Raw genomic sequence first — 14027 nt, 5'->3', positions numbered from 1 at the left:
GAACAAAATAAGGATTCTTCTGCACCAGTCTCTTCTGCTAACTTGGTCTTTCAAACTGTGTGTAATTAGCTATTTATTTATTTATCCATTCTCTGTGAAATTGATGTATACATGCCTTTCTAGGTTTATATCACGGTGATATGTTCACTTCATTTGTCTGTCTACTCGCCGTTATATTGTATAGTTTCTGCTTATAATGTGTCTACACTCATGCACTTTAACTTATGTCAATACTGTCCATTTACTACTCTGTTTTTCCACGTTTACATTTAATCTTTCATATTTAATTTACAACCATTTACGACTCTGTTTTTGCACATTTACATTTAATCTTTCATATTTAATTTACAACCATTTACAACTCTGTTTTTTGCACATTTACATTCAATCTTCCATATTTAATCTTCCTATTTTAGACTAGTAATGCTTAGTTAAATCCTGGTTGTATATATTCACATTCTTATTTTTGATATCTTTTAGTACTTATTTACTTTGTATTTAATATTATATTATGTTTAGATTGCTAACATTGTGTTTTTTACTCATATTGTGTGTTGGATAACCTGCTGCTGTAATGCCACAATTTCCCAGTTTGGGATCAATAAAGTAATTATATTCTATTCTATGTTTCATTATATATTTTTTAAAATTTTTTGACACGAATTACATATGATAAAAGCACGTCTATAATATCCCTTTCTCCATGTCACTATGACGGTTTCCCCTGATGTTCAGTCATGTATGGCCTGACTGGAACATCACTGCTGGATTTCTGTAGGCCTATATTTGCAGTGTACTATGTAGATCTATTATTGTAATGTTTCTACGATTACTATGACTGTCTTATATTTCTATTGTATATGATTTCTCACTTTGTATCACATGACCTCTCTGGTGACCCTAGGGGGTGGAACATCTGGAGGTGTAAGAAAAAGTTAAATTACTTTTTATGAAAAATGATCTATGATGCATGAAGCACAACATAGGCTTTATTACTGAAACAAACAGTTTGTAAACCTGTAAGTAAACGTTTATAAGTAAGCCTTTTGATTCTGATTTATAAAATGACTACCACAATATAATTTCATTGTGAACATTTCTGTCCTCTGAAAAAAAAAAAAGAAAAAAAAAATCGTTTTCAAATTATGTGGATTAAAAATTTGTTTTATATTTGTATCCAGTTGTTGTCTCTCTTCATGGGACTTTTTATCAGCTGAGAGGTGATACGTTGAATTTTACGTGGTTACGCGGAAACTGTCGTAACTTGCTAAATTGTGCTGAGCAGCAGCAGCAACAGGTGTTTCCTATATGAATGATTAGCGGACATGTTTCTGCTTTTGCCTTAGCAGGTGGAGCATCATGTGGACCTGAGAAGAGAAGCAATTCTGCTTCTGTTCTATTTGTTTATCGAAGAAGTGACTGTGAAAGTTTGCCTTCTATGATTTTTCGAAGCTGGGGGATGTTTCTTTGGTTGTTTTAATCCCTCTGCGGTGTTTTATTTGTAATAGGTTGAGTGAGCACGTGAAGGAAAATGGACGGTAAATATTTCATCTCTTCCTATTTAAACCTGGATCGAATTTGAACAATTACATTTCACATTTGTCATTTTTTATTAAACATATGACAAGCGAATTGACCCTTTTTTTTTTTTCTTTAAATGCTGCTTCTCTTTTTCTGTTTTAGATGGAGCCAAACAACCACACCCATTTGGAGGTGCACAACAGAGAACCCACCACCCTAGACCTTTTTTCTACGTCCAGCCACCATCTCAACCTTACTACCTCTACCAGCAATGGCAGATGAACAATCCATACAGTCAGTATGGTTTGCCTGGAGGTAGAAAACGTTTTAAACTCTGTATTTTTGTTGTAATTAGACCGAGTTTCTTGGCTGAAATCTAACTGTCTGCATTTATGTTTACAAGGTTTTAACTTTAACCGTCCCTGCATGAACCCGTACCAGTACATGCAGTATCCTGGGTACGCTTTCCCACATGCTCCTGTTTATCCGATGGATTACAGGCGCATGTATGAGCCTCGCTTCCACGCTCCTCCAACCTGGAACGACATGCCCCGCCAGCAGCATCACCTGCAGCCTCAGGGGCGTCGAGAGATGGCGTGTTCGGAGGCTCAAACAGACCCGAGCGACGCCATCAGCAAACTCATCGAGTGCCTAGATAAAATTCGAGCCAAAGAGCTGCAGGGCGCGGAGAGGGAGCTCGACTCGGGTGTTGCCTCGCAGTCCTCTGGGATGTTTTCTCCTGCAGAAGAGAAGAAAAGTGAAGAGCAGGGTCTCGTACTACCTTCAGCAGCTAATAGGAGCCACCTGGAGTCCCCAGCTGTGACTTCTAGTGACTCCACAACCGCGGTATACGACGGAGAGTCCAGCCAGAGGAGCTTGGATGTCCTGAGTCCTCACGGATGCTGGTCCGGAGGTCTGGAAGAGCCTCTTGATAGCTCCTCTGTGCATGAGGAGAGTCCTGAGCTTGAGCAGCCTGACGAGCATTTCCACCCTCTAGAGAAAGATGAGGTCACGGATATCCAGACAGATATCTTGTTGACCGATCCGAGTGGCGAGAAATGTGACGCAGAAAAGCTCAAGAAGCCTACGGTGGTTGCTAACCTGCCTTCTAAACCATTGATGCCGTCTCCTTCCGCTTCCAAAGAGTCCAGAAGTGGTGAGAAATCCTCAAAAACAGAACACAAGAAAGCAGATCCAAACTACCAGATCCTCAAGCTTCCTTTTGAAAGTGTTCTGACGTCGGGAGATGCTGCAGCTGGCAGTCTTCCCTCCCCTGCCACCCCCTACTACTACAACTACCTCTCCATGCACAGCACCCATGAGCGCATGAGCGTCCTCAGTCCCTCTCTGGACGAGCTCTCCTCCAGGGACGAGATGTTCTCCACAGATTTAGACGATGCAGAACTCTTCCCCAAACACGTGTATGCAGGCAGGAGGTTTGCAGAGGTGGTCACTAGGTCTCCACCAGATGCTGAGAACGTAGAAGAAGTGTGGCTGCCGGGTTCAAAGAGATTCATGTGTGCCTGTTGTGGCAAAAATGTAGCTAAAGGTGTGAGTAAAAGCAAAGTGCACAGCCCAAAGATGTACAGGGATGAAGCAGGAGACTCTGAGGAGGAAGGCAGGTATGGGAGAGGGTGTGAGCAGCCGGTCAGAGTGGTCGTGAGGAAGCACACAGCACCCAGGAAGACCCATTCTGTCCCACCGAGACACGCTGCAAAATCCTGGTACAAAAGAGGCCAGTACAAAGATCCATCAGATGAAATCAACCAGGAGGAAGGCCATGAGGTGTGCACGCAGGACGCAGTTGACGGGGAGGGCGGGGAGACAGCTTTTAGCGAGACGCAGTGCAGAACATGCCAGGGTAAGTCTGTTTACTTGGGTCAACTTCATGTTTTTTTTTTTTCACCTTTGCTGTGTTGAAGGTGATTTTGTTTTTTGAATGTGCGAGCTCTTTCACAGACAGACTCTGCGGAGTAGACCTGAGCACGTCAGAGCAGTGCAGGAAGGGAGACGGTGACGGGATTCCCAGGAGGAGACAAACAAACCTGATGCAACGACAAGGTATCATTTAACCACTTGTATGTTTTTAATATTTAACTACAAAGCTCCTGAAAATTTCCTAAAATTGTCGGGGTGTGCTGCAGGCAAACAGCTGAATTCTTCACCCTATCCTTATCCAGACTTTTTCCTGCCAACAACCTTGTAAAATTTCTTCGTGAAGTCAGGGTGAGCCGATGTGAGAACGCATCAGGAAATGTTCAATATTTGCAACTTTGCGAGTGGGAGGAAGGCATAATGTTGAGATGGTGTAACCGGGACAATCTCCATGCACACAATAGAGCGGTTTCATTATGTGTCCTGTTGGGTACTGACAGCATGTCATTGTCTGGCTGATCACAGTGACCACACTGTTGTTTAGATCGACACAAAATGATCCTGATGTGACTGGAGCACAAGCTTTGTTAACCTGAGAGAAAAACAACCTGAAAACACTTGTGTAACGGTAAAATGTGTTTGGCATTTCCGCTTAGGGCTTCTGCACTTAAGCAATTAAGAATTCCAAGAATGTAAGTTCAAATGCATTTAGATCAGTAGACAGGGAATCAGCAGAGTAAGTGAAACAGGAGAGTAATGTGGTACAACCATTTACAGCTTAGTTTTTCTTGTGGTTGCTAACACACTACATTATTTTTCACTCATTCAAATATAGAAAAAATGCATTTTCCTTTTAGATTTATATTTGTGTGCTTATTCTATTGGACAGAGATGAGTGCTCAGAGGAAAGTGATGTACCAAAGGTCACGGGATGAGGACAATGATGACGATGAGCTACCACCTCCACACTGGGAGAGAGGTATGGTCCTGATTTTGTTCTGCAGAACTGCTTACATGGACTTGGCTCCCACACTGCATTGAATGCATTCATTTCGGTATCCTTTTATTTCAGGCTCTACAATGAGAGGAGAACCAAGATGTTGAAGTCCCAGGATTGACTTCTAAACAGTATTTTGAACTGTAAGTGTAATGCTCACGCAGCAACGCATTCTTTTAATAAGTTATAAAATCAGTTTTAATGAAAATGTTTTCTCTCCCTTCAGGTCCCCCTAAAGGCATATTTGTTCCGGGATAATGTGTTTGGAAGTATTTAGAGCACCAGGTGAAATGCACTGCACAGAAAGCCTCTTTATGTTCAGATAAAAGTAAAAATATATGTAAATGTATAAAGTTCCTGCAGTGACTCTGCTGTGCACTATAGATGATTTATGAATTTCACAAAGAGAAGAAATGGGCTGAAGGTTGTGTTGAAGACGAGGGTGTGCCACTGTGTGGGGCCAGTCCAATAAAATGTCAATATTTAAGATTTGTCTTGAATCATTTTTATTTCTGTACCTAACATTAATCTCTGAGATTTATTCTTTACCCTTTTACGGTGAAGAAATGTGGAAAATATCAATTGTAATCATGTCTAGGTGATGTATGCATGATCCTTCTTTGTAAATTATGGTTCAAATCTTAACAGTGTAATTCCATTATAGAGTATTACATTTAATATAATACAATAATTACTGATAGGAAGGAATGGTAACATGTACAAAATGAAATCAATCAACATAGGACAGGAACAGTGACTTACCCTGACTTGTTGACATGCTAACACAGCAAGATACAAAAGATGATTGATATTTTCCATTTGATTTAGTTGTATTACATCACTGATAATTGGACTGATACATCCAGACTCCTTTTTGTTCCTTTATCTTTGAGTAAAAAACCCCCCCAAAAAAAAACGAATTATCAAAATTTCGCACTTTGGGATTTGAATTACCTTAAAACCCTTCAATCTACAGATGACCTGCAAGAACGTCAGTATGTTGTATCTGTTTTTTGGTTAGATGTCTTGACATTATATCCAGGAACTTTAAAATTTCTAGAACCGCCAGACCCTCGTCACATGTCGTTTTTTCAGTTGATGTTGGTAAGCTGGAATTAGTTGGATATTCAATTTTTAGTTTCAACAGAGACATATTTCAGTAAATAACTTGTTCAACATTGGATTTTTGCAGCTCAGGCTTGAATTTTTCTCACACTGGATATATTCGGGTCGTGGAATAAACTGAGAAAAAACCCTGCAGATGTCTTTTTGAGGCCTTTTTTCCCAGGGCAGGTATGACAGCAGGACTCAGGCTCTTCCCAAAGTGAGTCCTTCTCAGTGCCTAGAGGGAAGTGGGGTGAGCTGGACGTTTGGTGGATGTGTGAGGTCTTGTTCTGTTGAGGTCACATTGCGTGCCATGGCCCTGTTGAGTTCTGTGAGGTTGGGTGTGGGGAGACCAAATATTCTGGCAGCTGTGGTTGTGATGTGTGTGTGCTTGGCTTTAAACAGATAACATGTTTAAGAAGCAGTGGGAACAGTCTAGCAGGATGGCCTCGACATGTCTTTGATATATCACCCGGAGGAGATGGCGAGGGGGGGGCAACATAAAGTCCTTTCAGTTTGCGGATGGCTGACAGTCTTTGATGGCTCCTCTTTTGGATCCCCCTGGTGTGCTGTCTGAAAATGCAAGTCTTGCTTCTTCTTTTTTCTTCACTTTTCTGACATTAAATAGTCCCAAGACCCAGTCTAACTTAAACCTCAACACAAGAAAATGCAGGACCAATTAAAACACAAAAAGAGGGAAACATAAAAGGAAAAAGACCAAAAGGGAGAGCCCTCTCATACTGAGCTAAAACTCAAGGAATAAGATTAAATGATAACAGAATATTAGTTGTATCCCTACTCCAACTAAGAGTTGTGGTCTGTTAATATAAACTCAGTGATGCAAAAACAAGAATATTTTGTTCTTTCAACTACTACCTACTTATCTGGATATAACGAAGCTTTCAAGACTACTTCAGAAAACTGACATTTTAAACTGAAAGCAAACTGACCAGAATCTAAACCTCTCTAATCAGAAGCATTGATTTAGACCCATGGGTCTCACAGAGCATGTTTATTTATCATGGATAATACAGTCAATAAATTCTGCTCCAGGCAACAAAACAGGCTCTCATCTAACTTCATAATTAGCTCTTCAGGGGTCAAACCTGCGTCTCAAGACAGACCTGTGGATATGATCTTTACTGTTTAGACATGCTTGGGTTTTCTTTTAGCCTGCAAATGAGACAAACCTCAAGAAATTAAGCATTGAGCTGTTTGTTGAGCTGCCACATTTTTGTAACCTGAGCCAATGATTTGGACAAGCGTCAGGGCTGATTTCCTCATTCAAAGCCTATCCGTTTCACGAAATCCTACTTTTCCACCTTTCTCTGATCTATTGTCTGTCCATCCTCGGGAGGGTTGAGGCACTGAAGTGGGAGGAAATATGCAGGAAACAAACATTTTTCATTGGCTTTACGAGAAGGTCGTTAGGGTTTCACCTGGAACCCAAAATGAGCCAATCAGGGCAGGACTTTTCAAGCTTACCTGTATCATGATTCCACACCTCTGATTGCCAATTTGAAACATACCTTGAAGGCGGTGTAGCTGCATGTAGGTACACTTTTTCAAAAAGTGTTTTGTAGATAAAAAAATAAAGTAAAACAAACTGGTATTTTGTAACAACTTTGCAGGGGGAAAAAAGAACTAAAGGAATTCAATTAATTCAGCCTTTCTCGAGTCTCTGTCTGAAATGGAGGCAGCCAGGTCCAGCTTACAAGAGTCTTTTGGTTTTGGTCCTCGTGGTCCAAACCCTCCACATGGAGCTCAGCATGCCCAGTGTCCTCTCTCAGGGCCTTCAGCAGCAGTACGTCCTGAGGAGCAGCACCAGCAGCACCACAAACCTTTCTTCTACATTCAGCCATCACAGCCATACCTGCCCATGCAGACTCTGCAGTGGCCTGTGCCCATGCCCATGCCTGTGTCCTACAACCCATACTATGGATACCCAGGTTTAAGTGAGTAGCAAGAATCTCTGTGTAATTCTTGGGTTTGTTGTAACAAGTGGATTTTAGTCTTTCAGACCTTTAAATCACAGAACTTTACGATCAGCACTTTCAAGAAGTTTAATGCAAAAGACTGACAGGGTACCCCATGCACAGCCAACCTATACATACTCAGGTGCTGGTTGGTTTGCAGGAATATATTATTAGAAAATGATCAAATTATTTTTTGCACACTGAATTTCTTTAACAGTGACTTAATTGTGAGCAAACAATGCATTTTGCCAGCACAGTAGCTTCATCATTTTCACCAAGTACTGTGTGTTGCTCGCTTAAAATAAAACCACAGTAAAGTATTTTTCACTTCAAAAAACGTCTCTGTTTGCTAAGATGTATGACTGACGCAATATTCAGAATTGTAACCATTCATTCACAAACTTTGGACTACTTCTCTTCTGTTACTTAAGGTTATGGGATGCCAGTTATGCCTCCCTATCAGCCAAATCCTTACATGGAGCCTCCCAGCTTTGTTGTCCCACATACCAACCTCCATTTGGTGGACTACAGAAGAATCCTCAACCCTCAGTATTACCAGAGCATGGCGTACCACTCGCGCAGGTTCCGCTACCAACACAACGGTCGAAGCAGAGAAACGACCAGCTCTGAGGTTCAAACTGAGCCGCTGTCTGCCACCCAGAGGACCAGCACACCTGATGCAAGCAACGTCGACGCCTCCAGAAACCTCTCAGTCCGTAGAAGCGACAACAACGAGAGTGTGCATGCCAGACAACCGCTCACGCCACCATTGGCTGTGAAGACGGGGAACCACTCTCTTGAGCCCAAGGACACGGTGCCTTCTTCTCACAGAACGCCACCGAATGGCAGCTTTGTGATTCAGACCGAGGAAGTACGGATTGAATGTTGCACAACGCCTGGAGGACTACAACTCCTGCACTCCCACGAGACTGCAGAAGTATCCCATAGCTTTTCACAAGATGTGGTCCAGCGAAGCTCTGTCCTCCAGGGTCGAGTTCTGCAGGACAATACACCATGTGCTCCTGCAGACACGTCTGAGAAGGCTCTCCAAGCTTGCCCTGATATCTTGTTAGTTGGGACAGCTAGCAGCAATGAGAAGATCCTTAATCTGGGGGAGTCCAGGAAGCAGACGGAGCCATCTGTTTTTCCATCAGAGGTGGAAGTTCACGGTGAAGTTCAGGACGCAGGTAGAGAGAAAGATCTGAGTGCAACATCAAACAACTTTCAATTCAAAGTCGTTCACCTGCCATTCGATTCAAAGTACCTGGATGAACTTAGGAAGATGGAATCAACGGTTTGGTCGATGGAGGACACTTTGATTCCCTCACCCGAGTCTCTGATCCTAAATGGCCACACTGAGTCTGAAAATGAATCGCTGGTTGCTGAAGTTCCCTCAGCAAATATTCTGACAATGAGAGAGGAGGATGCAGATGATGCCGTCCCCGTGATTGAGATGCCTTCTGTGGCAGAGGATGATCTGGAGGACATGGTCCCAACTTCGGAGGGTCCTGGGGATGTGATGGAGTCTGAAGCTGATGTGTACCCTCGGACAGAAGTCCCTGTGGCAGAGGAAGCTCCTGTGACACACAAAGAGGAAGTGGCTCATGTTCCTTATTTGCTGCTGTTGGATAATTCCTCTCCTAAGGCAGAGAGAAACCAAGTTAGAAGAGAGACGAACATCCGGCATCACCAGGACACTTCATTTGAATCATTGCCTGCTTACCTCCCTTCAACCAGCTGGCTAACTGACTTTGATAACATCTACTACTGTAGCAAGATGCCGCCAACTCCCAAGAAGCAAATCAGACCTTTGAGCAACCATGGTTTAGATGTGCCGTCAAGAAGAAGAAAACTAGATCTCGAGTACAAAGATCAACCTACTGTTCGCAAGGCAAAAAAGAGATACAAACCCAGAGGCAAGGTTGATCGGAGAAGCCTTTCTGATCACGAATGCTGCCTCAGTAGAAACTTCAACGAGAACGCTTTTACTCCATATGCATCCAAGACAGAGCGACTTTGCTCCAGATGTCTTGCAAAGCACAGAATCTGCACAACTTCCAGTCCAGGACTCGATGGCCGCACCTTAAAGAGAAAAGCTACTCCCTTCCAACAGTGGAATGACGCCTTGTTACCAACATGTGAAGCCTGCAAATCTCACTCAAAGAAACCACTGATGAGGAAAGGTCCCAGTCATGATGTTCGCAGCCTTCACGGCCACGACACTGAAGGTGAATCCTCTGAGAACAGCTCAAGTCGCACAGCTCCAAAATGGCAGCCAGTTGATGATTCCAGGAAGGTGAACAATTTGAAGAGGCCACTCGCATCCAAGCAAAACCCGGACAAAGTTCCTGCAGGGATGTACCCAAAGCTGAGGCAGAAGAACTGTGTGTGTGACGAGCTGCAGCATCAGCCTGCTTCATGGGAGAGGCTGCGACACTGTCCCCACGGCAACGCCATCCGAGAAATGGATGAGAACTGCGCCGTGCCGTTTTCCCCCCAGGACAAATGGAGGAACATGAATCAGACTTACCTGACACACAGGTGGCACACTGGTAAGCGAATGGTTTTCACTTTGATCGCAGGAGAATTAACCCTCAATGTGATGTGTTTTGTATCTCAAACCTTCTTTATAACATCCCTCAGAGAAGTCATGGAAAGAAGTGGTGCCTAACATTGACTGCTCCAAGATTGACGCCAGATCACAACACTTGAATAAACACAAGAAATCACAACCACAATCACAAGGTTTGCTTTTTTTTTTTTTTTTTACTTTAATCCATAAATCATAATGAAAAAATCTTTCGAGGTACATTTTTACAGAAAAAAAGTGTAGAAAAACAGGAATTTAATAATAATGTTTGCACAAATACAAATACTTAATGACATTAAGAGCATTTGAAAAGGCTTGGTTCTGCAACTTTGCCAGTTAGTTTCTATAAATGGAGGAAATACAGACTTCAGAGAATTTTTTTCATAATTAAAATTAAATTCTGGTCTGAAATCCACTTATTAAAGGTTTTTAGTTTGGCCTTTTATGCCTTTGGGGAACAACATGCATGAAAGGAGTCTGTTTTGAGAACTGTAGCCTCTGTACATGGGGCGCACGCACTAACTACTACGCCCCCTGAAATCCACTTTTTAGAGGTGTCTGCAAAAATTCAAAAAAGTTGATGACTCTCTAAATGCTGAAGAACAAGTATTCAATATGCAGATTTGTTCTCAAATAGAAGCACTAAATGTCTTTAATAGCCTTGACAAAGGCTTGAATTTGCAACTTGCAAGAAAGTCTTCTAATTGTTGCATAAAAAAATGCACTCAATGACACTTAAGTTCCATTAGGGCTTAAATTTACAGATTCTGCAGATATGTTTCTATAAATGGAGAAAACTGCTTCATGCAGTTTATCTTGTAAATATTACCCACATTACATATTCTTATATGCCTATTTAAACTATTACTTATACACTTTCATATGCAATCACACCACATCTTCCACCTGATGTGGAAATATGAAAAACTATTTTAAACACGATTTTAGTGGGGTCAAAATCTGTTCTATATTTTCCAAATCCTCCTATTCTCCTTGAATGTGGTCTTATTTTTAAATTCTCTCATACTTCTCATCCATGTACCAATTATCATTTGTTGAACCAGAACAGTAATTGATTTTCAGATCATATTTTTGTGTTGGATTATACTAAAGGTATTTTATTATGAATACAAAGTGAGAGGCTTGAAAATGATCTTCCTTGCACTAAATATGTTCTCTTTTCCTTATTTTGCAGAAATTCGAAGATATGACACAAGATGCTGATTTGCACAAGCGCACAATTCAACAAAGTGAAAAACACGTGTTTTAAAAAATATGTACACTCTATTTAAATTATTTTCCACTTATTTATTACATTATAAATCACAATATTCACTATTTATTAAGGGAAGAATAAACACAGATTTATTATAACCCTTGTGTTTGTCCTTCAGTTGTGTGTAAGGTGTAGTAACTGTATTTCACACTAGATGGAGCTATTTCTATATTAAGTAAACCATACACCAGGTGAAATAATGTTGAACAAGGCTTTATTTTACTCACATTGTTAAAAGTGCAACTAATGAATACATCATTAATTTGAAAACTTGTAAAATACATTTTCAAAGGAATACAAGTTTTGTTTTAACAGAATTGAAATGAAGTCTTCTGTGTTAAAGTCACTTCTGGAGAGATGAAAATGAAACCTCCTGCAGTCTGACAAATTGCTTCCACAGCTGGACTCTACAGCTGTGTCTTTTATTTTGACTGTTCTAACAAACCAGCCTCATATCTGAAGTCCAAATCTGACAATTTTCATCTCAGGTGTCCACATAATTTATTACACCTGCAGCTTTAATCAAATATTTGCATACAACCTTTTAAACTGACATTGGTATGTTAGAAGAGGATTTATTGTGGTGTTTTATGATAATGTTCATGTGATCTCCAGGTTGTTTTCAGGAGATCAAACCTGTGACCTTGTGATAACTTATTGGCCTTTAAACTATCACTTGGAGTTGATGTTAGTTTTTCAGGTGACTGACAGTACCAGCAACTAAGATCTGATTCTGAAGAAAATATCTAGAACATGTTTATTTTGATCAAATTAAATATGTTCCCCTGAGCAGAATGTCAATTTCAAAGCATTTTTAAACGTTTAAGCGGCAGTCATTTTAGTTCAGTCTGACAACTGCTGTCTGTATTTGTTTTAAATGTTTACTGCAGCAGCAGAACATATTTGATTTTTTTTGGCTCCGACCTAATCCCTCCTCCGCAGATTATTCTAAATGCAGAAATTTGAGGAGTGATGATATAATATCTTAAACCCTGCAGTTCGAGTCTACAGGTTGATGCTGGTCAGAGCTGGCAATGAGAGAGCAGAGGGAGAGCACTGGAAATCTTGCAGCTTTAAATAGGCTGCCAATTAGAAGGAGGTGTCTTTCAGGCGATTGTGGATGATGATGCATTCGAAGTGTGACATCGGTTCACCTTGAGTAGTCTGCTTCAACGATCTTGCACTTGATGGCTGCATGAAGTCTTTGTAGTTCCCACAAACCACCTTTTAAAGTCTGCAAGTCTGCAAGGGCATTAACATGGTGATATTCAGATTCGGCCTAACTGAGCCATTTTAACTGATACCTTTTTAGTTGAGTGTGTTATTTACTAAAACTATAAATGTCAGTAAAAGCAGCTGCAGCTCACTGGACGTGAGTTAAATTCCACTGAATATGTTTTGAAGCCAGAAGTGGCCACAGCACTGAACCAAACCTGCTTGTCAGATGGTCAAATGGCGAAGAAAAACCAAGCTGTAGAGTTTACACCTGCTAAACATGAGCATTGTTATTTTGAACATTTTTTGCACACTGATGCTCTAAAAGTGCAGCTGTGCCCGAGTGCAGCGTCACAGTTGTGGGTTTCTGATTATGTCGGCTAAAACATGAAAACACTCGAACACAAAACTGAAATGGCTGACTGGTTTGTTTTGTAAGAAAAAATACAGTTCCCACACGTTATTGAATATATATTTAAAAAAGGACATTATTAGAGTCATATTTCCTGTCAAGCTAAGAAGGAGACCATACTTCATTATTGACCAATAATGTCGCTCCCAAGGGGGAAGAAAAACATGAATGTATTGAATTAATAATGAAGTGTGTTGGACGAGACCATTAGAGTTTATGCAGTGTTCAGCAGGCCTCTGAGAGCAGGTAATGAAACCAATCACACTGACATCATTCCAAATGAAACATGTAACAGCATGAGCAGCAATAATAGCTTTTCTGCCCAGAGGGGAGGTAAATAAGACGATGCAGAGTGTATGTATCTGTAGTGAGAGTCGATGTGTGTATGTTTGATTTTCTATTCTTCTATACATGACTTTATTTTTTTAGGATGTTTAACACATCAAGCAACAGTTAACTTACAACCCTGTTTCCAAAGAAACGTTGGAAACAGAATATGATGATTTGTAAAACACCAGAACTCTATTGAAATAGCATAAAGACAAAATATGAATTGTTAAAACTGAGAAATGTCATTGTTTTTGTAAGATGATATGCACATTTTGAGTCAACTTTTTTGGAAACGGGTTGTAGAAGTAGCAAAACAGAGAAAAGGAGAAATAAATGACAAACTTCAATTGACATACACATAATAAATAAATATATAAACAATCTATTGAGATGCTTTCTGACGGATCATCAACTAAAGACAATGAATCAAAAAAATATTGAAGGATATCTCCAGTTCAATTAACATACTTGATAACCCATAAAGTTACTTTTAGACCACAGCTTAAAGCCTATCAGCATTCACTAGCAATCTCCACTATGTGATGGTGATACAACATAGAGTATACAACAGGCACAATATAGCCTGCTAACTTCTGAATAATCTATTGGCTGTATGTTTTGAAGTCACTTTACTCCTTGTTAAGATAACGTTTACTTCATTTCTTTTATTTGTACCATTAGATCACTCAATTACTCTGTACTGGGACTTACTTTCTGGAGGCATTGTATGT

At 40.6% G+C, this 14027-nt stretch overlaps 2 protein-coding genes across 2 annotated transcripts; both read left to right on the top strand.

Annotated features, from left to right (window-relative positions):
• Nucleotides 1–1299: 1299 nt before the first annotated feature.
• buc (bucky ball) lies at nt 1300–4880 on the top strand. Its single transcript, XM_061064704.1, has 7 exons — nt 1300–1538; nt 1684–1836; nt 1925–3382; nt 3481–3582; nt 4286–4375; nt 4469–4536; nt 4620–4880. Exons 1-6 carry the CDS (start codon nt 1532–1534, stop codon nt 4498–4500), a joined length of 1842 nt encoding a protein of 613 aa, XP_060920687.1. The 5' UTR covers nt 1300–1531; the 3' UTR covers nt 4501–4536; nt 4620–4880.
• Nucleotides 4881–6984: 2104 nt separating this feature from the next.
• Nucleotides 6985–11437, top strand: LOC132994418 (uncharacterized). Its single transcript, XM_061064756.1, has 4 exons — nt 6985–7452; nt 7905–10025; nt 10117–10218; nt 11259–11437. The coding sequence occupies exons 1-4, from the start codon at nt 7188–7190 to the stop codon at nt 11285–11287; spliced, it is 2517 nt and encodes an 838-aa protein (XP_060920739.1). The 5' UTR covers nt 6985–7187; the 3' UTR covers nt 11288–11437.
• Nucleotides 11438–14027: the final 2590 nt, after the last annotated feature.

This window comes from Labrus mixtus, chromosome 19 (assembly GCF_963584025.1).
Source record: "Labrus mixtus chromosome 19, fLabMix1.1, whole genome shotgun sequence".
Lineage (NCBI taxonomy): Eukaryota > Metazoa > Chordata > Actinopteri > Labriformes > Labridae > Labrus > Labrus mixtus.
Note: the sequence above shows the minus strand (reverse complement) of the source record. Positions and strands in the feature narration are given on the sequence as shown.

What these genes read in the sequence shown, in the direction of transcription:
- LOC132994418 (XM_061064756.1), top strand. Translation starts at nt 7,188, where the DNA reads ATGGAGGCAGCCAGGTCCAGCTTACAAGAGTCTTTTGGTTTTGGTCCT. An exon ending in GACACACAGGTGGCACACTG is followed by an intron (nt 10,026 to 10,116) that starts GTAAGCGAATGG and finishes AACATCCCTCAG; the next exon opens with AGAAGTCATGGAAAGAAGTG. An exon ending in ATCACAACCACAATCACAAG is followed by an intron (nt 10,219 to 11,258) that starts GTTTGCTTTTTT and finishes CTTATTTTGCAG; the next exon opens with AAATTCGAAGATATGACACA.
- buc (XM_061064704.1), top strand. An exon ending in GCAGTGCAGAACATGCCAGG is followed by an intron (nt 3,383 to 3,480) that starts GTAAGTCTGTTT and finishes GCTCTTTCACAG; the next exon opens with ACAGACTCTGCGGAGTAGAC. An exon ending in ACCTCCACACTGGGAGAGAG is followed by an intron (nt 4,376 to 4,468) that starts GTATGGTCCTGA and finishes CTTTTATTTCAG; the next exon opens with GCTCTACAATGAGAGGAGAA.